At 56.9% G+C, this 23,602-nt stretch overlaps 8 protein-coding genes across 8 annotated transcripts; 6 read left to right on the forward strand and 2 right to left on the reverse strand.

Moving 5' to 3' along the window:
- Nucleotides 1–80: 80 nt before the first annotated feature.
- On the reverse strand, nucleotides 81–2,468 carry FA10DRAFT_259012 (hypothetical protein; the record flags this gene model as incomplete). The annotated part of the gene is made up of 5 exons (XM_025519944.1): nucleotides 81–283; nucleotides 384–1,876; nucleotides 2,046–2,172; nucleotides 2,261–2,299; nucleotides 2,384–2,468. The coding sequence occupies 5 exons, from the start codon at nucleotides 2,466–2,468 to the stop codon at nucleotides 81–83; spliced, it is 1,947 nt and encodes a 648-aa protein (XP_025378862.1).
- A 1,155-nt stretch (nucleotides 2,469–3,623) lies between these two features.
- On the forward strand, nucleotides 3,624–7,251 carry FA10DRAFT_72674 (hypothetical protein). The gene has a single exon (XM_025525663.1). The coding sequence runs from the start codon at nucleotides 3,800–3,802 to the stop codon at nucleotides 7,106–7,108; it is 3,309 nt and encodes a 1,102-aa protein (XP_025378863.1). The 5' UTR covers nucleotides 3,624–3,799; the 3' UTR covers nucleotides 7,109–7,251.
- Nucleotides 7,252–7,350: 99 nt separating this feature from the next.
- Nucleotides 7,351–8,777, forward strand: FA10DRAFT_265510 (Formyltetrahydrofolate deformylase). The gene is made up of 3 exons (XM_025521089.1): nucleotides 7,351–8,287; nucleotides 8,362–8,616; nucleotides 8,694–8,777. The coding sequence occupies exons 1-3, from the start codon at nucleotides 7,394–7,396 to the stop codon at nucleotides 8,709–8,711; spliced, it is 1,167 nt and encodes a 388-aa protein (XP_025378864.1). The 5' UTR covers nucleotides 7,351–7,393; the 3' UTR covers nucleotides 8,712–8,777.
- A 53-nt stretch (nucleotides 8,778–8,830) lies between these two features.
- FA10DRAFT_265512 (cytochrome P450) lies at nucleotides 8,831–11,067 on the forward strand. The gene is made up of 4 exons (XM_025521090.1): nucleotides 8,831–9,813; nucleotides 9,889–10,668; nucleotides 10,735–10,920; nucleotides 10,987–11,067. Exons 1-4 carry the CDS (start codon nucleotides 9,223–9,225, stop codon nucleotides 11,020–11,022), a joined length of 1,593 nt encoding a protein of 530 aa, XP_025378865.1. The 5' UTR covers nucleotides 8,831–9,222; the 3' UTR covers nucleotides 11,023–11,067.
- On the reverse strand, nucleotides 11,012–12,389 carry FA10DRAFT_265513 (hypothetical protein). The gene is made up of 2 exons (XM_025521091.1): nucleotides 11,607–12,389; nucleotides 11,012–11,519 (listed from the first exon to the last, which is right to left on the reverse strand). Exons 1-2 carry the CDS (start codon nucleotides 12,046–12,048, stop codon nucleotides 11,248–11,250), a joined length of 714 nt encoding a protein of 237 aa, XP_025378866.1. The 5' UTR covers nucleotides 12,049–12,389; the 3' UTR covers nucleotides 11,012–11,247.
- Nucleotides 12,390–12,908: 519 nt separating this feature from the next.
- FA10DRAFT_265514 (hypothetical protein) lies at nucleotides 12,909–20,057 on the forward strand. The gene is made up of 2 exons (XM_025521092.1): nucleotides 12,909–13,566; nucleotides 13,736–20,057. The coding sequence occupies exons 1-2, from the start codon at nucleotides 13,359–13,361 to the stop codon at nucleotides 19,930–19,932; spliced, it is 6,405 nt and encodes a 2,134-aa protein (XP_025378867.1). The 5' UTR covers nucleotides 12,909–13,358; the 3' UTR covers nucleotides 19,933–20,057.
- A 102-nt stretch (nucleotides 20,058–20,159) lies between these two features.
- FA10DRAFT_265516 (adenylate kinase 1) lies at nucleotides 20,160–21,454 on the forward strand. Its single transcript, XM_025521093.1, has 4 exons — nucleotides 20,160–20,658; nucleotides 20,730–20,915; nucleotides 20,986–21,137; nucleotides 21,198–21,454. Exons 1-4 carry the CDS (start codon nucleotides 20,207–20,209, stop codon nucleotides 21,281–21,283), a joined length of 876 nt encoding a protein of 291 aa, XP_025378868.1. The 5' UTR covers nucleotides 20,160–20,206; the 3' UTR covers nucleotides 21,284–21,454.
- Nucleotides 21,455–21,783: 329 nt separating this feature from the next.
- Nucleotides 21,784–23,354, forward strand: FA10DRAFT_278434 (hypothetical protein; the record flags this gene model as incomplete). The annotated part of the gene is made up of 5 exons (XM_025523459.1): nucleotides 21,784–22,364; nucleotides 22,423–22,477; nucleotides 22,546–22,640; nucleotides 22,702–22,867; nucleotides 22,946–23,354. 5 exons carry the CDS (start codon nucleotides 21,784–21,786, stop codon nucleotides 23,093–23,095), a joined length of 1,047 nt encoding a protein of 348 aa, XP_025378869.1. The 3' UTR covers nucleotides 23,096–23,354.
- Nucleotides 23,355–23,602: the final 248 nt, after the last annotated feature.

Here is a 23,602-nt window from a genome sequence, read left to right on the forward strand (position 1 = left end):
AAGAGAACGAAAGAGGTTGATGTTTCAAAGGCAGAGATGTTGTTGGTAGTCAGGTCAGTAAGTGGCTGAATCCGGGTTCTCTACTTGTTCTTGTTCGGGCTTGACGTCTTCTCGTGACCAACAGGCGCCAAGGGAGCGCGGCGTTTCTCCCCGAATTCGCCAAAGTGGTACGGAGGCTTCCTGAAGTGCCAAAAGGGCCGAACCACTTGCCGAGATACTTGGAAACTGCTTGCCGTTGCCCTCTTCGGCGTGCTTCGAAAGATGGTTGAAGGAGTGTCCATCCCTGATCGCTGAAGAAGAAGCACTCCATGGACAGGAAGAATTGCCAAAGGCAGTGGTAGTCCCACCGCTTCCCCAGATTGCGGCCCCTTGATCGCTCTTACGAGAGACGTCCGGCGTCTCGAGGGGCGAGAAATTCACCGAGGTGCCTGTGGAACGTGTGCTGGCGGGGCTGGCATCGTTACTTTCGCTGAGAGAAGGTGAACCAACAACTCCATTTGCCTGGAGCGCGACCTTGGGAGTGAAAGGTGCTGCTAGTTGCTTGAGCAGAGCTTTGGATCTTGGGCCGGGACTCTTCTCCTCTCCGTCGTTGTGCTTGTGGACAGCCGCCTCTCGAGGATCAGGCTTGATCTCAACCGGGCGAGGGGTGCTGTTTGAGCGGAACCACGTAGCGGTTGGCAGATTGGCAGAGCAATAGGCGCTGGTGCCCATTGGAAGAAGCGGTTCACGGGGCGAGTTGACAAAGCTTGAGCCGATAGCACCCATAGGGATCTGGTCATGACGGCGAGTCGAAGAAGCAGGCGAAAAAGGTGGGCTGATGGAAGTTGCCCAAGAAGAGGGTTGGTGCGACGTGTATTGGCTGCCGAGTCGCCCGTGAGGCATAGAGTATTGAGGTGAAAGGAGCGGTGATGGGTGATTGAAATGAGCAGCGGAGGAATGGATGCTGGACGAAACTGGGGAGGTGGGAAACGGGAGAGATGAAGCCAAGGGCGAGGGGCGACCGAAAGACGAGGGTGTCAGTGCCTGCTGGAGTCCAGCAGCTTGCGCCAGGTTGATGGCTAGTTGAGATCCGGTCGCCAGCCCACTTGCGGTGTGGCGAGTCCGATTGTAGACAAGATTGTGCGATGTCAGGCGCCGGCCGTTGACAAGCTTACCATCGAGGTGGTCGCGAGCCGCGCTCGCTTCAGCCTCAGCAGAAAAAGTGACGACCCCGAAACCACGGGAGATTCCTTCCTGGTCACGACTGAGTGAAGCAGCGGTTACCGCACCATAGGGCTCTAGAGCGTGACGGAAGTCGTCATCGTCGAGTATAGCGACGGGATCGAGCCCCGAGATAAAGATGGTGCATGGATCCGTTGCCGTGCTCTCGTCCAGACTCGAGCCCTCTGACATTGCAGGGCTCGAAGGGCCCGACTGGCCCGAAGCGCCTATGTCGCGATAAAGGGGAGGAGGTAGGAGTCCAGCACCAGGAAAAGCGCGAGGCCCAATCGTGGAATCGCTTGGAACACGTCTTGGGCCAGTATTGAAGCGGTTTCGAGGTACGTTGCGCTTGATGATGTTGCGACCCGACTCCTGATCAAATGGTCCGCCGCTGCGTTGAACAATGGCGTAAGAGACCTCGATGGGGTAGCCGTGCCAAACGAAGCCGTTGAGTCCTTCGATGGCTTCCTTTGCCTCAAAAGGCGATGACATGTCAATGAAGCCACGACGACGTGCCTGCGCGTCGAGCATGGCAAGAATGACACAGTGTACTACCGTGCCATATGAGGCAAAAAGGGCTGTGAGCTGGTCAGTTGTTGCATCGAGGGGCAGGTTGAGGACGTAAAGGTTCTTGTGTGTCGGTTTACTCTCCTGTTGGTGACCCAAGAGTGGACGGCTGCGGGATTGAAAGGGCAGTTGGGACTGAGAAGAAGGCAGGAGCGAGGACATGGATGACGAAATTGAGCGAGTCGTTGCGTCGTTGCGAGTTTGCACTTGTCTGTAGGGGAGAAGGGTCAGAGACGAGCTTCTGACAGACACGAAAAGCTCACTGTCCAGAGACATACAGAACAATGCCCAGGGCAGGGTACCCATCGTACCGCAGCGCGGCAGTAGCTTGATCAACGGTGGCAAAGAGCACAGAAGCCGAGCCCGGTCCTTCGGTGCCGAGGAAGTCGACAAATTCGACGCTGCCTAGGGTCGTGAAGTCCAACAAAAGCCTCAAATCAGTAATGAGACTTGTAGTGCTCCCTTGGATAGCGGCCTGTTGGGTAGGACTCACCGATGGTGGCGAAGAAGACGCGCAACCAAGCATCATTGGCTATTGAAAAGCAGACTCAGCACCTTTGCTCTCCCCTTTCTTTTTTTTTTCCTCACTCGATAGACTAAAGCGGACATTACTGACCTTCTCGGGGAAGATTGGACACAACCACCCATCGGGGGTCCGATGACGGTGGAAGCGCTTGTGCGGACGGCGGAGCAGGGTGCATGTTGCGTGTGTCCGGTGGGGACGGAAAGAGATGGCCCGACCGGTTTTTGCCGTGGGCTGAGCTTGCCAGGGCCGCTTGAGCGCTTGACTGATCAGGCTGTAAAGGCGATGATGAAGGGGAAAAGAGAAAAAGGGTGAACGGCCCTACTCGCCCTTTTTAAAAGACGTGGACAGGTAATAGGGGAAAAAATGGAGAGGGAGGAGCGAAGAGGGGAAGAAGGGTAAAGAAGGCAGCCGCAACGAGCAAGGGTAGAAGTTAGTGTGCTGGGGGGAAGGTAAGAATGGGCCCCAGGATGCGAGAGGGGCCGCCGGCGGGGGGCGTGCAGATCTGAAGCGAACGAGAGCGGTACGTACGTACTGTTCGTTGATCACGAACGGGCAGAGGGGCTGAAAGAATGTGACGAGCGTTGTCTCAAAAAGTAGGTGGCTGCGCTCTTCTTATCCCTTCGACCTTCAGGCAAGACTCAAAGAAACCGGCACCGCTTTCCCAAATACAGCTACTCCTTTCCCCTCTCAGTCTGCGACGGCAGATGCTAAAAGGGAGTAATGAGCAAAGCGTTTAATCGAGTCGAATGATTTCTTGTCGAGATGTATGGCCCCTCGAGATTTTCCGAAGAGCCCTCCAGAGGGAGGTTCTGGTTACTTCGTTCCAGGGGTAGGTAGATGCGCACGTAGTGTAATAGTAGTAGTAGAAGGGCCAATAGTACGTAAAAGTGAGAGGGTAGTACTAGTAATAGTGAGTAGCGGTTCTCGTTGACTTCCTCGAGCATGAAGGCCTCCGCGCGCACCGGGGCTAGGAAGAGGATACTCTACTGCTCAATCCAGAGGCCGTTGCTTGTGTTACACACCAAGACTGGAAGCGAATTAGCTCTGGGAACAACTCTTGATGATGTCACATGCGGTACTCGTCGTCTGCCTCGGTCGCAGTAGTAGGTGCTGGAGATGGAAGGGGACCCCTTTCCTTCAGCACGGTGCTGGAGTCAAAGCGACGTAGCAGATCAATCACACCATTCTCATGGAGCAAGGGAACGGCCAATTTCGCTCCCCGAAGTGACCGATGCAGCAAGCCTCAAACTGCAAATAGCAAAATTAAGCAGGGAGCAAGATGCGGGCGTCGCCAGATAGCAGCACGTGGTCTCAGCGGCGCCAAAAGCTTCCCTATGCGCGCGCGCGCCTTGGCCACTACTGTGTGTGTCGTCAAGCAGCTGTCGCCTTTCTCCGCCATTTCCATCTCTCACCCCGGCCGGTCTCACGCTTGCGACTTTCTGCATGGGTTTTGAGCAGGGAGATGGTTTCGGGCGTCGTTGAAGAGCGAAAGCGCTTGTCGAGAAGATGAGCAGCCTTAGCGCCTCGGACGTGGCCGATCTCAATCGCCTTGTCGAGGCGAAGACCAAGATCCAGGACCACTTCGATGCTCTCTCCTCGCTGCCCCCCATTGCCGTCTTCGATGATCTGGAACAACCTCCACCGGACTCGGCGGGAGAGGGCACGAGCTGGTTCTTACTGCCGCAGAGAGTCGAAAAGCTCGAGGCGTGGGAGGAAGATCTCGATTCGATGGAGGCGTCGGCGCAAAGCTTTGATCTCGGAGAGGTCGAGAGGTTGAGGGGCCTGGCCAAGGGTGAGCTGACCACACACATCGAATTTCCAGCTATCTCTCATCCGCCCCGCTCTTCCACAGCCGCGTCCGAGAGGCACATGTCTTCGCAGGACACAGACCTTATCGAGTTAGCCGTAGGCACCCTCGTGGCCCTCGACAAGCTCACCAAAAAGATGCACTTGCGACGGCAGCAGCTGGACCTGCTGGCATCTAGGATTCAATGGGACCTGTGCCGGAAAAAATGCTGGCAGACGTTTTCTCCGCTGGCAAGTGATGTCGCCGACTTTGTCGAGAACAAGGCGAGGTGGTCGACATCAATCTACCACAGTAAAGCAACGACAACAGATGCCAATGGCACAACGTCAAGCACAAAGGCTCACCGGAGCGCTCGTCAACTGACGGAGGACATGAGGCGAGAGGCTACGCAGCTCAACGACCGCGTTCGGCTCTTCTGCACAAAGCTGGTGCCAGACTGCAGCGAAAGGTTAGACCAACTGATCGAGCAATGCCAAGTCCCCGAGTCGTTCCTCGATGAACAGGACCGCATCGACGACCTTGGCTCGGTGCTCAAGGTCCGTGGCAAGGTTCTGCTGGAGGTAGCTGCCCAATGGGTAAGGATCGACGAGTTGTTTCGAACCCTCCATACGCTTCATCTCGACGCAAAGGAGCTGGCATCCACCGTCAAGGCTAACGACCTTGGTTCTGACGACCGCTCTTCCTTCTCAAGGCGGCTGAGAAAGCTCGTCAGCTACCTCGAACGGCTCTGCGGGCCAAGTACGACGAAAGCTTTTCTCAGCGAGGGTTCAGTGTCGTCGCGGTCTTTAATGAGGTCGATGGAGCACCACATACCACAGCCGAAATGCAAGGATTACCCTTTTCTCGACAGCCACAATGAAGAGGTTAAAAGAGCCATTGGCAAGGAGCTCGGTGCAGCTGCAAATCATATCCGCTCTGTAAACGATCTTTGCAGGAAAGACGATGACCGCGGTGTCCGGCTGCCGTCTCAAAGTTCGGACCAGGCGGACGCCTCTTCCGAAGCCACCCACAGTCGTACGACCTCTCTGATCAGCAACAATGAAGACGGACCCTCTCCAAGCAGCATGCCAAAGGGAACATCCGCAGAGGATGATGATGTGTTCGGTTCGCATACAAGGCTCCCCTCATACTCACCAGTCGACACGCGCCGCAGCGATGTAAACCATTCACCCGCCAAGGAACGCATCTTTGCCCTCACAGCGCAATGCTCGACGGGCCACATCGAAGAGCAGACTGAGATTGATGGCCTCCGTCAACTGCAAAGCTTGTTACCGCTCCCTACGCAAGGCCAAGCCGACGAGGTGGCAAGAGTGTGGAAGGCGGATAAAGAAGCCGCTGAAGCTTTTCTGTCGCTCGAGATATCAGAGGGTTTGGCAAAGGACGTCGCTGCTCTTCGCGATGCGATGCGGAAGAGGGACTCGCGCCTTTTAAGATTCCGCCTCTTGGCAGCCTTTGTGACCCGCTGCGAGCACGTACAGACAAGCCAGAGCTCGCTCTTGAATCTTCTCGACCGCTTGCAGGGCATCACTTCGTCAGCATACGACACCAACGAGGACTCGGAGCAGGGAAAGGCGGTCACCGTGAAAGGAAGAGAGACCCCTACGTGCCGAAGCCACAAAGAGGAAGACAAAGCACGAATCACCAAAGAGCTTCTCGACCTGTCGAGTCTGGTTGAGGCGGCCAGTGCTGCCGCAGATCCCGTAAGCCAAGACAAGAGGGTGCGAGACGAGCTGGCAAAGGTGCGGCGGTCAACAAAGGACCTGACAGCCATGGCGCGAGAGATACTCGCGCCTCCTGGTCCCCAGCTTGCTGTGAGCGAGGACGAGGCCAGAGAGTCGTCGTCATCGGCTCCCTCGACCGCCACATCGATTGCACCTTCGAGTGAATCGGAGTCCGAGTCCGAAGCCAATGGGGTGGCAACGTTGCGTGTAGATGACCACGAGTCTCTGACGCCGCTGCAGATTCAGCCTCCATGCAGCAACAAGATTGGAAGAGAGCATCCTGCCGGGCTGCAGTTGACGCCCAGGAAAGCTGTTGATGCCTCGGTGCGCATATCGACCAGATCTTTCTCGGAGGGAACGCCGCGTGCCTTTCCACAAAGTCCTCTTGTCACGCCTCGCCAGTCTAGGGTCCGACAGAAGAGCACCAGGAGCTCTCCGCACCAGTCGTCTTCACGTATCCCCGTCCTCTCTCCATCAAAGTCGGCGTCGTCGATTCTACCTTCGGGTGGCCGCACGCCATTACAGAGACACCCGAATCGATACCGCGCCAACCCAAAGAGCAAGCTCGATGTGGCCGTGAGCAAAGTTGTCAATCACTTGCCGATACCTGTTCAGGTTTCGCACGCCTCAGGTGAATGGCGCGACGAGTCGGGAAGGTACTGGGTGGGATCAAAGCTGTGCTTCTGCCGGATTCTCCGCTCACGTACCGTCATGGTCCGCGTTGGCGGCGGCTGGCAGGAGCTGAGCAGTTACATCGGCCAGCACTATGCCCACTTGGGTGGCAATACGTCCATAGCCATCACTGAGAGCCCCAAGGGCCAATTTAGAGGCCCGACGGACGAGGACAAGCTCCCCTGGATCAGCTCTGCGACCATCAGTCCAAAGGCTAGCCCGTCGACGAGCCCAGCTGCCATGTCTTTTCTCAGATCGGCGACTGATGCGGACCTGCAGAGGAGCCCGCTGCTGCGCAAGAAAACATCGAGCTTTTCATCGACATTATCTTCGACTTCGCCGTTGCGGCCAAGAAGGGTGAGCGCTGCCACACCATCTAGCCCATTCTCACGCAAGGCGTCAGATGGCATTATGCCTTCACTGGATCTCTTTTCGTCTCCTCTGCTACCCAGCTGGCCCTCGACGCCGGCATCAGAGGCAAAAGACCACTCGTTGTGGGTTCGCAGAGATGGGAGCGGGGCCGACGGCAGCGTGGCACTGAGCAAAGCGTCGACGCCGCGATCGCGCACATCGAGCCGCGTCTCGCCTCCTACCCTCAAAGTATGGCGTCCGTGAGGGTCAACTTCTCTTCCCCTCTGGTTCACTTAAACAAGCAGCATCCAATTGTATGATAGTCAACAATTCTCAAGCCCTAGCAAAATACAGAGCCCATGTACAACTGTGAAGATCCGTTGACAATTGTGACTAGGCTTTCCAGCCGCGCCGTGGACTAACTTTAGACTGATTTGGAAAAGAAAATGACCGACGCCCTGAGTCAAGCAAAGAGAGATGTCAAAGAAAAAAAAAAGGTAGAAAGGATCAGATCTTCCCTCTTTTCTTCCAATCTCCATCTTGAGAGCGATGGCATTGCGGCTCCCACGACTTGGCAGACAACTCTTTCATCTCAAAGCGTCATCAGCAGTCGCACCGTCATATCGAAGCTTCTCGTCCCTCCTCTCTTCTAACAAGGCCGATTCTGGTCCTGCTCCCTCCGGCGCCCGTACACTGCGATCCCTCGCCGAGCTCGAAAGCATGTCTTCCACGCCCCAGAACACAGCGCCCCCTGCTCGACCGGGCCAGGTCGAGGACGCAGGCAGCGCTGGCCAGGGTGGTGCAGCGTCGTCATCAGCGGCGGCGGCTGCACCGTTTCCATCGTCGAGCCGCAACAGCTTCATCTTGACGCTCTCGTGCCCCGATCGCCAGGGCATCGTGCATCGCGTCACGGGCTTCCTTGCCCAGCGAGGCTTCAATATCCGCGACTCTGCCCAGTTTGGCGATCCGACGACAAACCGCTTCTTTATGCGCGTGCATGCAGAGGCCAACACGGCCAACGCGGCCCTCTCCAACACGCTCCAGGCCGACTTTACCGCCGAGCTGGGGGCCGAGATGGAAATGAGCTTTGAGATCCACCGCGACGAGGAGAAGCCACGGACGATGATCATGGTCAGCAAGATTGGGCACTGTCTCAACGACTTGCTCTTCCGCGTCTCGAGTGGTACGCTGCCGATCGAGGTTCCGCTGATTGTGAGCAACCACGACGAGTACGAGGCGCTGGCGAAGGCGCACGGGATCCCCTTTTTCCACCTGCCCATCGAAAAGACGGGGAGCAAGACAAAGGCATGGCAGGAGGAGGAGATCCTGCGGCTGTGCAAGGAGTACAAGATCGACCTCGTCGTCCTCGCCAGGTACATGCAGATCCTCTCACCCAAGCTGTGCTCGCTCATGTCTGGTCGAATCATCAACATCCACCACTCTGTGAGTTTGAAGATGACTATGAGCTGTGGGAGCTTGCAAGTGCTCACTCGCCCCTCTTTCTTATTTTCGACCAGTTCCTCCCTTCGTTCAAGGGCGCAAAACCATACCACCAGGCCTACGAGCGCGGCATCAAGCTCATCGGCGCCACCGCCCACTACGTTACGGCTGATCTGGACGAGGGCCCGATCATTGAGCAGGCCGTCGACCGGGTCAACCACGCGTATGCCCCAGCAGACCTCACACGGGCCGGCGCAGACATCGAGGCTAGGGTCCTGGCGAGGGCTGTCAGGTGGCACGCAGAGCGACGCGTCCTTCTCAACGGTGCAAAGGTGAGTCGTACCTACGGCATCAACCCATGCTGTCTTCCAGACTCTCGCTGATCGATCGACTTCCTCTCCCTTGCAAGACGGTTGTCTTTTCCTGAGCAATGCAGCCTCCCGTGACAGAACCTGTACTTGTCCTCGTCATAAAAGATTAGATTTACCTCTCTTTTCTCCTCTTTCGGTCGTCCAGGTCCGTTCCTAGTCCGTACGGTGTATCGGCCGTGAAGTCTTTTACGTCCAGGCCCTCTTTCTTTTTTGTCGTGCGGTGGAGAGGTTGATGATTTTCTCGTGCGAGAAAAGTGGCGCGTCTGTCAGTTACTGCGCGTCCATTTCGTGCGGAGCCCCCGTCTTTATCATGGCTGCTGGTTGGACGGACCCCCCCTTCAGGACAAGTCCGACTTCGGACAAGATACGACGCCTGCTGACCTGCTTGACGGAGCATGGGTGGGGTGAGGGGGGCCGGTCCCTTTTGACGAAACGTCTGATAGCAATGGTATAAAGGATTTCTCTCTTCGTCGTTTCCCCCCACCCGTGCACTCCCTCTTGCTCTCTGGCTCCTTTCACCGCAAAGCGCTCACTCATTCGATCATGTCTTTGCACCAATCTGCTCTGATGGGCATCACTCAACGGCTGCTCCAGCTGCCCATCTCCCTGCAGCTGGTTCTGGTGGCAAGTGCCATCTTGCTCCCCTACACCCTCTACCACTTCTTTTTGCACCCGCTCGCTGGTCTGCCTGGCCCCCTGTCAGCCAAGCTGGGCTTGCCCCTATTTCCCTTCTTGCACGCCTACCGGCGCGACTACGTCTGGGCCTTGGCGCAGCAGCATGCCCGTTACGGTCCCATCGTCCGCATCGCGCCGAACCACGTCAGCTTTACGTCGGCGCGCGCCGTCGAGAAAATCTATGCGCACGGCTCGGCAAAGTACCTCAAGACGGACTTCTACAAGTCCTTCCAGGTCTACTGGGGCCGGCCCTCGCTCTTTAGCGACGTCGATCCGCACTCGCATGCAGACAGGCGGAGGGCCATGGCGAGCGCCTATGCGATGAGCTACCTCGTCAAGCTCGAGGAGTGCGTCGAGCCGTGCGTAGACCTGCTGGTGGAGCAGTTTGAGCGCATGGTGGGCGAGGCAGAAAAGTCAAAGGCGTCCATCGACATGGCCAAATGGATGCACTTCTTTGCCATGGATGCCGTCGGAGAGCTTGCCGTGAGTCTGTCTCGATTGCATTTGTCCCTTTCACGCTTGCTCAAAAAGGCTACTTCCTGTTTGACGCACATACAGTTTGGAAGGGGCTTTGAGTTTCTCGAGAAGGGCTCCGACCCAAACAACTTTCTTCTGGGCGTCTCGAACCTGTCGCACTGGGGCAGCATGGCCGGCTTCTTGACGCCGCTCCTCTCTCGACCAGCCCGCGTGGTGCTCAAGTGGCTCTCGGGCGAGCCGGGCGGCGAGGTGGTTGGAGTCGCGACGCGAGCGAGGATCGATGCACGGTACAAGGCCGAGGCAGCCGGCCTCGTCGACCGACAGGATATGCTGACGAAGATCATCCGCGCCAAGCACCCCTCGACGGGACGGCAGTATGATGCCAATGACAGTCTGCGCACGGCCATCAGCGTCGTCGGAGCTGGCAGCGACACGACGAGCGTGGCGCTCTCTGCCTTTTTCGGCTACCTCGTGCGAAATGGCAAAGTGTACGAGGACCTGCAGCGCGAGATTGACGAGGCGTTTGAGCGAGGCGACCTGAGCCTGCCTGCCAAATACAGCAAGGGCGTCCAGCTGGAGCTGCTGCAGGCGTGCATCAAGGAGACGCTCCGGCTGCACCCGCCCATCAGCATGTCGCTGCCCCGTCTCGTGCCCCACGGTGGCGACGTCATCGATGGCCGCTTCTTCCCCGCCAACACCAATGTCAGTGTCAGCTCCTTTGTTCTCCACCGGACAAAGGAGGCCTTTGGAGACGATGCGGCCGAGTGGAACCCCTATCGCTGGATCGGTCTCGATGAGCAGACGAGGAGGGAGATGGAGCGCGTCAACCTCAGCTTTGGTGCAGGCAACCGCCAGTGCATTGTGAGGCCCCAGTTCTCTCGCTGTTCTTTTCTTGTCTGTCAATGCTGACCCTTTTCATCAATGCAGGGCAAGAACATCTCCCTGATGGAGATCACCAAGGTCCTCCCGACGCTCCTCTATCGCTTCCGATTCGACTTTGTTCCTCGCGACAGAAGCCAGAGGAGGCGGGTGCCCCGGGACTCCAACGGCAGCGAGGCGGAGCCGGCGACGACACCCTGGAGAACCAACTCAACGTGGTTCCTCGACGTCGAGGTGAGTTCCTCTCCCTCTACAATTCTACGGCGTGATGATCTGACCTCGGAGTCTTCCCTGCAACAGGATCTTGTCCTCGAGGTGTCGCAGCGAGAGGTTTAAATGTAATATAGTGCTGAAGAAGCGAGAGTGGCACCATTAGAGATGTACAAATGGAGTGGGAAAAGTGTGGGATACAAGTTGAATGACGAGGTGATGAGAAGAAGGAGCTCTACTTATGGATATACGGAGAAGAAAGCCCACATCTATCAATCTTTTGTTTTCTATCCCGGTCAGTGGAGGTCCACTGACTGCGTGGGGTGTCGTTTGTCCTCTCGTTCTTTGATTTCAGACAATGACGCACGAGCTATCTTCGCTCTCCTCGCCTGCTTCATACGCATACACCGTCCCGCTGTGAGTGATCAACTCGGCAGAGTCGCCCCGCTCAATGTGATCGTCTTGGATCCAGTCGGCCATGCGCACCTTGAAGACGCCGCGGTGCTTCTTTTGTTCGCCCAGTGGCGTCAGACGCCTGTTGAGTGAGGCAGAGGGCTTGAACGAGCCCGAGTCGGTGGTGAAGGACAGCATTCCGCGAAACGTTGGTGGGATGTGCACGATGACTGAGGGGTGGGAGAGGATAGAGAGTGGAAGAGAAAGATAAGGGAAGGTTGAGGGAGAAGAAGAGAAGAAGAGAGGTCTTGACTCACCATCGCCGCTTGATGATTTTGCTTGGATGTGCAATGGGCGAGGCACGGTGTACTGTGGCACCACAATCTTGATCCTGCCCATGTGGCTCTTGGTATAGACGGTAACGGGCTTACCATGCTCCTGTATCGGTCGACCAACGGGCAGGCCCTCGATCGACGTCGGCCGCTGATGGCCTCCGACGAGGTCCTTGTTGCCCTCGATCCACACCATGACGCTGATCGCGCTGTTCTTGTTGACGAATCCCGCACTCGACGAATTCTTTGCCTTGTTTTCCGCAGGCGGAAGGTCGTACACTGGCGGATACACGTCCTCGGCGTAGGGCGAGATGGTGTACTTGCCCTTGATCGACTGTGAGTTTTGCGTAATGTAGATGTGGTTCACCGGCTTGGGACGCGACGACTCGGCGACGAGTGTCGTCCAATTCACCGGCGGCTGGCTCATCGTGAGAGAGTGGCGAATGAGAAAGAAAGGCCGTCGAAAGGAGAATTTGAGGTTATAAAAGAATTGTGAGAGGTGTAAGAGCGAGATCGGGTGCGTACAGGGTGGCCGAGGGCGCCTCTGCTATCTACCGGGAGATCGATTAGGCGGGGCGGAGGCTTGCGTGCTGGTGCGAGGGCGGCGGCTGATGAGAGCGGAGGAGAGTCGCGCAGAGGGAAAAGAAGGAGCTGTTTGATGGATTGGGTAACTCAAAGCTGATGGTGCTTTCGGTGTAGCCTTCTTCTCCAATAGGAAGGAAAACCCCCTCGCACCTTTCAAAGCCACGAATGGCGAAGGCCTTGCCTGCTCGGGATTGCGCTCCGAAAGAGGGGGAAGCATAGCGGTCTGTGGTGGAGGTAAAGTCTCACGTGAGGCTTGGCAGATGCCGTGGCTAAATTCCGTGCATTCAACCTTTTTCTGTCATGAGTGACAAATCAGACAGCTGGTCCGGTCCTGCCGGCGGACGGAGAAAAAAAAAAAAAAAAAAGAGGGGGCAATGCCATGACAGCAGAAGCGGCTTTCGCTCGCTTTCTCGGGAGCCAGACATCGAATGGGAATCGAACGGTGCTGAATCAGGTTAAACGAAACTCATCTAGCTGTGCCTTGGCTGCCGGACTGCAATTCTTGTTGATGTTGCTCCTCGCCATAATTTGTTGGATACAAAGCACCGGACGGTGCACGGTGCCCATACAGTCGGAGCCCACCAAAGTGCCACTTAGGAGAAAGAGAGTGCAAAAATAGGGAAGGAAAATAAAAAACAGAAACGAGCTAAAAGAGCTCAATCAGGCAAGACGATATTAAGTGCAGGCCAGTCGCTTTTTCTTCCCTCTCATCTTCATTGCTGTCATCGTCAGGACCTTACACAACACAGGCTAGCGCTCCGAAAGGCATCCCCGCTCGCAAAGCTTTGCGAAACACTGCGCACGCAACGACACAACTACAAGCTCGATTCCTCGCTGCTTTCCGTTGGGCTTGCGACGTCTCGCGGTGACGCCCTTTCTCAACTGGCGGGTCCGCGAAGAGGAGAAAAAGAAGGGAACCGACTTTCAAGCTATTTCCGTCGCCAAGAGCTGGCACTTATTTGCTCTCTTTCCTTTCTTCTTTGACAAAGTCCGCAGCGATCCGCCTCTTCGAGAGAAGGGGGGAATGCAGGAATAGAGTCATCTCTCACGACTTCGTCGGTCTCAGGCGATCTCGTGAAGGGCGGAGGGAACTCCACGACAAACGAACGTACAACTACCCCCGCTGCATCCACGCAAAGGTCAAGGCCGACGATGCTCTCCAACAATCCTTTGAATCCCTTTAGGCGAAGGCAGAACCAGCCGTCGTCGCGAGGCAAGCAGAATGGAGGCATCACCATTGCCGTGGCCGATCCAAACGCGAGCCAGCGTGGCCAGGCTGGTGCAAGCGAGTATCAGCGACGCCCATCCAAGGCACCCCAGCTCGATACAGCCAATGCACTCCCGCCAGAATCCGACTATCGTGAGTAGTGCCTGAATCCATCGCATCTGGGTCTTGTTCTGTTGGTGCTCACCATCTCGTTCACTATCTTCGACACCGGCGCTTTTTGATGACGCAGGGTGAGTCTATGCAGGCTTGTGTCCATGATAGCAGATGAATGAGTGCTGACATGGCTCTTCTTACCCTCGCAGCACCTCGCTCATCATGCCCCACCTCACGCGCAGATTCACCCTGCTCCGGGCCCCCGACGGAACGATGGTGACGCCGGACGCCATGCGCGCTCACCTGCGAGCCCAAAGGGCCAGGGCGAGAGCCGCTGGGGTACCGGGCAACCAAAACTTTCTCACAGAAGAAGAGGAAAACGAGATCATCGATCAGCTGCGTAGACAGACTCGGCTCGAAATGGACCAGGATGATGCACTGAGCGCGACTGCCAGCGAGTCTCAATGGACCCGGTCAGGCTACGGAAGTGGAACCGACGGCTTCGGCGGCACCGGCGACTTTGGAGGCACCGACGGCTTCGGCGGTTGGGGAAGCCCTCGCTACGAATCGTCTGTGCCCGGCAAGGTCGATTCGTCGCTGGCAGAGACGTTGGGAAACTTGGGAAAAAGCGAAGAAGGAAACCTTTTCAGTGGAAGATCCTCAAGGCGAGATCAAGAATACATTGCCGGCGTCCACAAGGCGCGAGCGGCAAAGTCTCGCAACGCTCCCACCGCCGAAACTGGAAACTCTGAGACTATGAGCGACTCAACGCAGCAGGGGGAGAGTCAAGAGCAGGAGGCAGTCGCTGGTCTGGGCAGCAGCAGCGGAAGCGAAGAAGCCATGCCTGGTGATTTCATCTCGGCCTCGAGGAGAGGATCAAGGCAGCCTTTAGACGAAAGAGCTACACCGCCTCGTCAGGAGCTCGCTCCTTCTCCTCAGCCCCAGCCTCGACTGCGTTCGCCCAATCTGCTCGCTGCTCCTCAGAACGAGGGTGTTCGTGAATCTCAGCTTCTCACAAACCTGAGTCCAGACGATTTCCGCAGGGTCAGCACTGCCTTGGCAGAGGTGTATGGCATGGTAGCGGGTCGTGTTGACGAAGAGGTCTCGAGCGAAGAGGCAGAGGAAGAAGACGAAGATGGAGTCGGCGAAGAGGAAGCGGAAGAGGAAGAGGACGAAGGCGATACAGAAGACAGCACCAATGGTCGGGCTCGTGTGCCAGCTGATAAGGGAGGACAAACAGTTGAGGTGCTCAACAGTAAAGCCTCCCCGAGACAAGGACGAAGCGCCGGTCATCGTCACAGCCTCAGCAGGGAAACTGCCAGCACGCGTCGGTCCGTCGACAGCGATGAAAGATCATTCATCTCTGCCCACTCCGAAATGACGCCACTCAACTCAAACGGTCTCATGGATCTCGCGGAAGACGAACCTGGGGCTGCGATCGGTATTGGAGCTGCTGCCATGGCTCAGGCTGACAGTAGCCAGACCATCCAGGCCCTCTCAACACCTCGGCCTGCGTCTCCATCCGACGCTCAGCTTGCCTACTTACGTTCGGACAGCGCCGCGCCTGCAACTTCGTCCGATGGACGAGTCCGTGCATCACCCAGTGCCGTCGTCGTCAGGCCTGATGGGTCACGAGATGCGGCTGGTGACTTGTCGATGGATCAGTCGATGGACCAGTCGATGACTACCGTTAGTTGCACTCGGTCTCCAAGCCTCACCAGCTCGAGGTCCAGCATGAACTATGTTGGCGGTTCTTCGCCGAGGCGTGAGAGCAACCAAGGTGTGGCTTCCATCGACCCCGCAAACGGTCGGATCAAGCTTGGACCCACGAGTCCAAACGCCAAGACGTTTGCGCTTCCGGGATCGCCCTCATCTCCCTCAGCCCAGCATCAGCTAAGGGCACAGCAATCATTAAGCAGCATCGGCGAGACACCTTCCCGATCGCAGCTACGGCACGGAGGAGACGAGGTTGCTGGCCTTGGCATTGCTGGCGGTGCTTCTGTCGCGGCTGCCAGTGCCTTGAGTGCTGCCTCCACGCCTCCTCCCGCCAATGGGGCCCGAGCCAGACCGCCGCTCGGGCCTTCCGCTTCAGGAACCTCTGTGCTCTCGGCCGACGCCATCGCCGCACGGTCCCAGCACTATTTTCCCCAGGCCTCAAACAACACCTCAATGCAGTCTGCGTACGCGGCCGGATTCCGACCAGCCAACATGGGCGTCAACACGAACGGCGCCGCCGCGACGAAGCCCACCGGTGCCATTGAGTCGGTAGCCTCAACCATGACCGCGTCCTCGCCGACGACGGAGCAGAACGACACGCCGGCAACCAGCCAAGTGGGAAGTGTATACGCTCCCAAGCGAAGCAATTCAATCACTTCGCCGACAAGCGAGAATGGCTTGTATCCCGTACCTCCCCAGGATCCCCTCAAGGCCGCACAGTGGCGCGAGAGGTACGGCGACAGGGTGGCCGACGCCGCCAGCGTTCGTAGCGGTCTCAGTGACCTTGCCGCTTCGGAAGACGAGCGGCAGGACGAGGACGACATTTGGGCAAAGGTGGCGCGTGATGCGAGAGATGCAAACAAAGGTTCCCGAGGAGCGTCGAGCGCTCAGCAACCGGAAGAGGAGGGTCAAGTCGCGGCGGCGAGCAGCCTTGCCGGTGCAGGTATCACCATGGACCAGCTCGCCGAGATTCAGAACAACTTGGTGAGATCGGCAAGCCAAAAGACACTACCGCCCGTCCCGCAAGGTTCAAATCGTGAATCCTCTGTCGACCAAACCCCTCCTCCCCTCCCAACGTCACCTCCAATGCCGCCAATGGCTCATCAGCGGGAGCTCTCGTACGACAATGCTCCTGGAAGGTCTCCTTGGTCTGCCAATCGGCCCATGTCACCTGCAGGCACGCCCCAGACTAAACTTGAAAAGGCGCGAGAGCGCGCAAGAATGGTGGCGGAGAGACAGGCATCGGGCGATTACCACCTCAGTCCTCGTACTTCCGTGGACGCTTTCAGGGGCAATGCTTCCGAGGGCAGTCCTTTCAATCACGCTGCTCCGTCTTCCAGTCCGTCTTTGGCTTCGGTTACTGGCAACGGCGCCAATGGCAAAATCCCAACTACGGGTGGGGCTAGTGCCAGTCTTGCTCCCTCAAGCTCCCAGCGATCGTTCCGGTCACAGGTCATGTACGATGTCACGTCGAGCCATCGCCCTACGTCACCACCTCCTCGAGCGAAGACCTCGGTTACAAACCTGCCGTCGCTCCAAGACTTGTCGTTGGGCCATCTAGCTGCAGGCTCCCCACCGTCCGAGGGTGTACAGAACAATTTGGATGTGGAGACGAACCGCAACTCGTCGTCGTTGGCTTCTCTGGTCGAAGCGACTACACTGGCGCAAGGGTCATTGGCCGAGCAGGCCGCTGATGGAGGCAACTACAGCGGCATTTACAACATTCCAACCATGCTCGCACCTCAGCAAGACGTGATCCCCGAGGAGAGCTACGATGAGGGATTCAACTATGAGGAGCGCCGTATCTCGGACGGATTCGGTGGCTTCACGATCGAACGGCGACCAGTCGTCAAGAGCCAGTCTCATGATATTCTCTCCAACTCAAAAAGTCTCGCATCACCGGCGACACCCGCTACGCAGGCCAACTCAGACCCTGGTATGGACGATGCGCCCAGGAATTGGTCCGAGGGTCCAAACCAAGAGGCCTTTGTCAATGCCGATCTCATCGATGACGTCGCTGCCCAGGCTCGCAATGCCACCCGTGCTCTCAAGGGGCCTGAGGGCAGTGTTGGCAGCGGCAAGCCGATGATGCCCCGCTCAAAATCCTTCAGTGGCAAGTCAAAGAAGAAGCTCACCAAGTACGTCTCCCGGCCGCAGCTGCTGTCGACATCACAGCGCATGGATCATGCCCGTAACGTTCCAAAGGTCGATTCAACGCTTTCGAGGAAGCAAGGCGCTAAGGAGATGGATGCGTTTATTATGCAGCAACAGCAGCAGCGTCTTCAGGAGCGGCAGGCCCCCTCACGTTCCGGCTCCAAGTCGCCAGGTAGCACCCTAGCGTTTCCGACAGACTATAAGAGTGAGACGAAGCCGGTCAACAAGGCTCCAATGACGCATCGCCGTCGTTCGAGCTCCTTTGGTCACGAGGGCCAGCTCGAAGCGTGGGACGATGTGGTGGCCAGTGGCGGCGCGGGACCTCGCACACCCAACTACGATCGGGTTGCAGACATGCAGAGCCCTGCGACGGGAGGCCAGGTGTCGAGGTCAGCGTCGTTACAGTCACCGCGCAATGCACCGGACACGCCTCGAAGCGACAAGTCGGTCGGTAGCATCGGCCGCTTCATGTCGAGAATGAGGTCCAAGAAGCACTCGGACCTCAGTACAAACGATGGCACAGTCGATCCATTCCCCACGACCGTGGCCGCTGCACGATCGTCGCCAGCCCTGTCGCAACCGAGCAAATCGCCGCGGATCGAAGGTGGCTCCACTGCGACGGCGACATCGCCTCCACACGCTCCTCTGCGAAAGCTCTCGTCAGGCGCTTCACGGACACAGTTGCCCCGCTCCGACTCGGGAGCGACTCCGCTGTCCAACATATTTGCCCAGGACGTCATGCCGCCGCCGAGAAAGTCTTCCACCTCAAAGAACACAACAGCAGCGACGAAAGCGCCAGAGCCTAGTGGTCTTGGCTCACCAGCTCTTATTCAGGATGGCTGGGCCTCACAAGCGCCTACCTCTGCCTTGAGCGCACCCAAGGATCAGCAGACATCCCTTGCTGCCACGGAAAGGGGGCCATCCCCGCGCCCCAATGCTGAGACCCTACGCGCGCGAGAGGAGGAGAGGAAATCGTTGAGAAACACCATCGTCCGACGGACGATCATCGTTCCCACATTGGACATCAACGATGAGCGCCGTAGGTCAGTCATGTCGACGACTTCGTCGAAGCGCAAGTCGCGCAAAATTGTCTCCCAGGAGCCCGAGCCCAAGCTACCCGCGCGTGCCTCTCAGCATGTGGTTCAGGCAGGCAGCAATCCCCACACTCGCACCAATTCCGTCTCCTCCTCTAGTGGTCGCAGATCGATTCAGGACCGGCCAGCTACTCCTCCGGGACGCGATGGTGTCAGTGGAGTGCACCGACGCAAACTCTCGCAGGATGTTCCTGCGGACAAGCCGGTGCCTCCCATTCCTCGGCTCGGACAGACGCCTTCGCAGCTCAAGCCTCCCTCCTCGCCACATGCGGACGCGAATCGGCAAAGCCGTGCGCAGAGTTCGTACGCCGGCAGTCTCTACGACATGTACATCGATGGTGAGGACGAGGCAAGACCGAGCATTGATGCACAGGGATCCAGGCAAGGTGGTATGTTGTCGCCAAGCTCTGGCGGCGGGGATGGCGGTGCCAGCGGCCCGAGGAACCACATCGAGGTGACCGAACGAGCCGATGGAAGCATCGTCTGGCAAGTCATCGCCGGCCTGGCCGACCGGTCGAGCATGTACACGCGCAGCTCGATCGGCCTGGGACCTGGACACAGTCGAACGCCGAGCGAGGCGAGCAACTTCTCGTGGCGACCCAACGTCCGAGACAGCAGCGGTGCAGCTACTCCTCTGCGTGACTCAATGATCGATGCTACTACAGCCACGCCCAATCGCGGATTCGCCAACGAGGATGGACGAAGCCTGTTTGCAAAGACAAAGGGTAAGCATCGAAAGAGCTTCTCCTACGATGGGAATGCGCCGCCGCCCATGCCTGGCTTGCCCGAGACGTCGCCCTTGGTGGCTCAAGGCCCCGAGGAATCGGGGAGCCTTCAGCAGCAGCAGCAGCAGCAGCAGCAGCGACGGCAGCAACAAGGAAGCTCGTCTGACGTTGTCGAAGACGACGATGCCGACGACGAGCGCTCCCTTGACGACACCGACATGCCCCCTTTGCCCGCCGGAATGGGCTCCCACAATCCCAATGAGGGTCACACCCGGACATCGTCTTCGCAGCAGCAGCAGATTGGCTTTGAAATGGCCACTCCCACGGGCGATGCGGCCACTAGGATCGTCTACACGTCAGACGCTGATCTGGCTGCGATGCTGGAGCTCTTGGCGGGACCGGACAAATCAAGCGCAAAGTTCGAGTTCCAACGTGCGGACTCTTCCGGACCGATTAACTCAAGCGAATTGGACGAGTCGCAACAACAGCAGCGTCAGCAACTCTTGCAGCAACCTTCTTCGCAGAACAAAGCAAGGCCGACGAGTATCTCGACAACGGGTGAGGCAAGCATGGACTCTCAGACGCAGGACGTTCGCAAGCACCGGCAAAAGGTCGAGGCGGAAATCTATTCTCTGCTGCAGCGGGACGGCCATACACATGATCAGGCTTTCTTGGCCGCTCAACAGCATGCTGCCTCGGTTGTGCCACTCCAGTAAATATAGCCCTGAACCTTCCATCTCATTCATACACAAGTCCCATCTTCCGCTTTATCTCCTCCGACGCGCTCCTCTGTATCATAGCTATCCGACCGTCCGAATGATGAACTATTGATGTTGACGCCGATCTAAGCAGGAGGGGGGACTGAAACCTCAAAAGAACACGTGTCGACTCCTCCACCCATGATCTTCTTCGCGTTCTTCCTTTCCCGGCATCTCCCATTTTGCTTCTTTCGCACCCTCTTCGCGACTCTAGACTCTTCTTACATACAAGATGGCAACAAGCACCACTGCCGGCACTCCCGCTGCACCGGACCCGTCCGTACTGGGCGCCAAGAAGCCCAAGCAGGATGGCTCGTACGAGCTTGCATACCTCAAGGATCTCGTCTCGCAGCTGCAGACGAAGATTTCTTCGCTCGAAAAGGCCGCCTCTTCGGCCGTCTCGTCGGCGCTCCCTGCCTCGGGCGCGACAGAAGGCGTGCGCATGATCCTGATTGGACCACCTGGCGCGGGAAAGGGGACGCAGGCGCCCAAGATTCTCGAGCGGTACAACAACTGCATCTGCCACCTGGCCACGGGTGACATGCTCCGAGAGCAGGTCGCCCAGGGCACCGAGCTGGGCAAGAAGGCCAAGGAGATCATGAACCAGGGTGGCCTCGTCAGCGACGAGATCATGATTGGCATGATCCAGGACCAGCTCGAGAACAACAAGAGCTGCAGCAAGGGGTGTGTGGCACACTCTCTCATTCTCTTCATGGATTACGCTCACTCACTTTCTGACTTGTTTTGAAATCCAGCTTCATCCTCGATGGTTTCCCTCGAACCACGCCTCAGGCTGAGAAGCTCGATGACATGCTCAAGAGCAAGCAGCAGAAGCTCGACCACGCCGTCGAGCTCAAAATCAACGACAACCTCCTCATCTCGCGCATCACCGGCCGGCTGATTCACCCTGCTAGCGGGCGAAGCTACCACAAGGAGTTTAGGTAGGTATTTGCCAGGGTGGAATTCCAACCTCGCTGCTGGAGATGTTGACAATCAATTGTATGAATACAGCCCTCCCAAGAAGCCCATGACCGACGATGTCACCGGCGAACCCCTGATCCAGCGGTCCGACGACAATGCCGAGACGCTCAAGAAGCGCCTTGGCACCTACCACGCCCAGACGGCCGCCGTGACCGACTACTACCGTAAGCAAGGCATCTGGTGTAAGTATCCGAGCTCCGCGATTCGTGAGGTCCACGCTGACCAGTTACTCTCTCTTTCAGCTCCCGTCGACGCCGCCCAGGCTCCGCAGGTCGTTTGGACCTCGATCTCGGCCATTTTCGACAAGAAGGAAAAGTCGACGGCCTAGATGCTCTATATCGGTAGGACGTTCTAATTTCGAGACGAGAGCGGAGTCAAGAGAAACTGCTCGCCGCTCTACTCTTTCGATTCTCTCGCTCTCATCCCTCTTTCCCTCTTGTTTGCGTCAAAGAGGAGAAGAAATGAAACAAAAAGGAAATGTCATGTTGCTTAAATAGCCTGAGATGGCCACTTAGTGAATAGTAAGAGGATATGGGGGTGCTTTGGACAAGGTCACCCGGACTCGCCCACCCGGACTCGCCCCGAGTAAAGGAAAAGGAGGTGAGGTCGTTTGCTTCCTATATTCTGTCTCCAGTGCTAATTCTAGGGTCAACGGTGAACGGAGGGGGGTGACTTAAAACATGGACGAGTTGGGACAGCTAAGCTCTTCATTGGGAAAGGGATTCTATCGAGAAGTCGTTACATGTCTGATCCTCCTCTTTGCCCCGTTCCATGACCGCCACCACTACGGCACTTTTTCGTTCCTCTCCCTCTGTCCTTTGCGAGAAGATGAAGAGCGAAGACTTGGTCAAGAGCAACGAGGGGCCTAGACAACCGCCTAAAAAGCACCACATGACGACGTCGTGGCCCTTTAAGCCGCGTTACACTTGGAACATCTTGATGTGGTATGTCTGGTTGCTACATGTGCTCCCCGACCTCGAGGTGCCAAACCCGCCAAAGCTTCCAAAGAGCGCAAAGGTTCCCTTTTTAGCCGAATACAAGCAATGGCTTTGGATCCTGCCTCGGGCTCTCGTTCCCTTTGCCATCCATCGAGCCTACTACGAATACAACGACGGCAAAGCCTGGAGCCCGCTCATGGCCCACGTCTTTTTCGGCTATGCTTTCCAGGTCTATGCCGTCATTTGCATCCGCAAGATGAACGACTTGGCCGCCAGATACGGCTATTTCGACTCCGAAGTCAAGAGAGACGGCGTCCCAGATGTATACGTTACCAAAATTTTCATCAGCCTCGTCTTTGTCGTCTTCTTCCGCCTCTTTCTCGGCATGTTCCTTTTTTACGACCCATACGAGAAGCCAACGCTCAGCCCATGGCTGCCAGTGTACATCTTCGCGTATGCTGTCGTGCTGGAGTGAGTGCGGCCCTCTCTGTAGCCCCCGTAGGCATTCGATTCATCTCCAATCTTGCAGCTTTTGGTTCTACGTTTACCATCGTGCAATGCACGACATCCCGTGGCTGTGGAAGGTGAGTGTGAGAGGGTAAAGAGGAGTCTCAATAGAAAATGCTCACGGAACGGATTCGGCGACGCACAGTATCACCGTGTCCACCATCTCACGAAGCATCCTAACCCGATACTGAGCGCCTTCGCCGACGTCGAGCAAGAAATTGGCGACAATCTCCTCGTCCCGTGAGTTATATTTTCTCATACGCTCATCATGACAAACACATTGACTCTTTTTTTCTTGTAGACTTCTGACGAGCATCACCCTCCGCCCCGACTTTACCACATGGTTCATCGTCCAGGCATTTGTCGTCTACACCGAGACAATGGGTCATTCAGGTATACGTGCTTACATACCAGCTCCAGCAACGGGCTATATTCTCCGACACCTTGGCCTCGAGATCTGTGTCGAGGTGAGTGATGACGAACTTATTCTCTTTTTCACATGTGCAAGAAGTGCAATCAGATGCTGATGCACTGTGCCGTGCAAGGACCACGATAAACATCATTCAAGGGGGTGGAGGAAGTCGTTTAACTATGGCAAGCAGACTAGGATCTGGGACACACTCTTCGGCACGGCCAGGCCTCGAGAGGAGAGTCGTGATGACAACATCGACTGGAATCATCCCGTTTCTTTCTGAAAGGGAAGAATAGACTTGTGGTACCAGCACGCCGGCGCAAGAGGCGCATATACTGGTAGAAGACATAGGCACTAGCTCCGAATTGTGTTCCCCTTCTCTTCCCCTAAAATCTCTTTCACGTCGTTACGAAATAGAGAAGCCAGCATCATAGTCCAATCATCACATGCCTTCCTCTCTGCTTTGCGAAAGCGGACCTGCGCCTCGACTATCAGCCTCAGTAGGTAGCGTGGGTGAAAATTTCCGTTGCAATTTTCCGTCGCGACTTCGGCTCCTCTACCTCGGGACGACTTAGCGATAGTAGACTGACCCTCGGGCATCTTTCTGCTCCCCTGTTCCTATTTAATTTTCACCTTTCACAGATCCAATGAGCTAAAATTATTCCAGGCTCCATTGATTCCTATTGCGTTTCTCGTTTTCTTGGTGTGGCGGCCTGCCAGTAAGAGCGTTGGCTGAGCAGCACATATACGATAGAGTGGGCTGCGTGAATGGAGCAGTTTGTCCTCACGA

The sequence above is a fragment of the Acaromyces ingoldii genome (assembly GCF_003144295.1).
Source record: "Acaromyces ingoldii strain MCA 4198 unplaced genomic scaffold FA10scaffold_2, whole genome shotgun sequence".
Taxonomy (NCBI): Eukaryota; Fungi; Basidiomycota; class Exobasidiomycetes; order Exobasidiales; family Cryptobasidiaceae; genus Acaromyces; species Acaromyces ingoldii.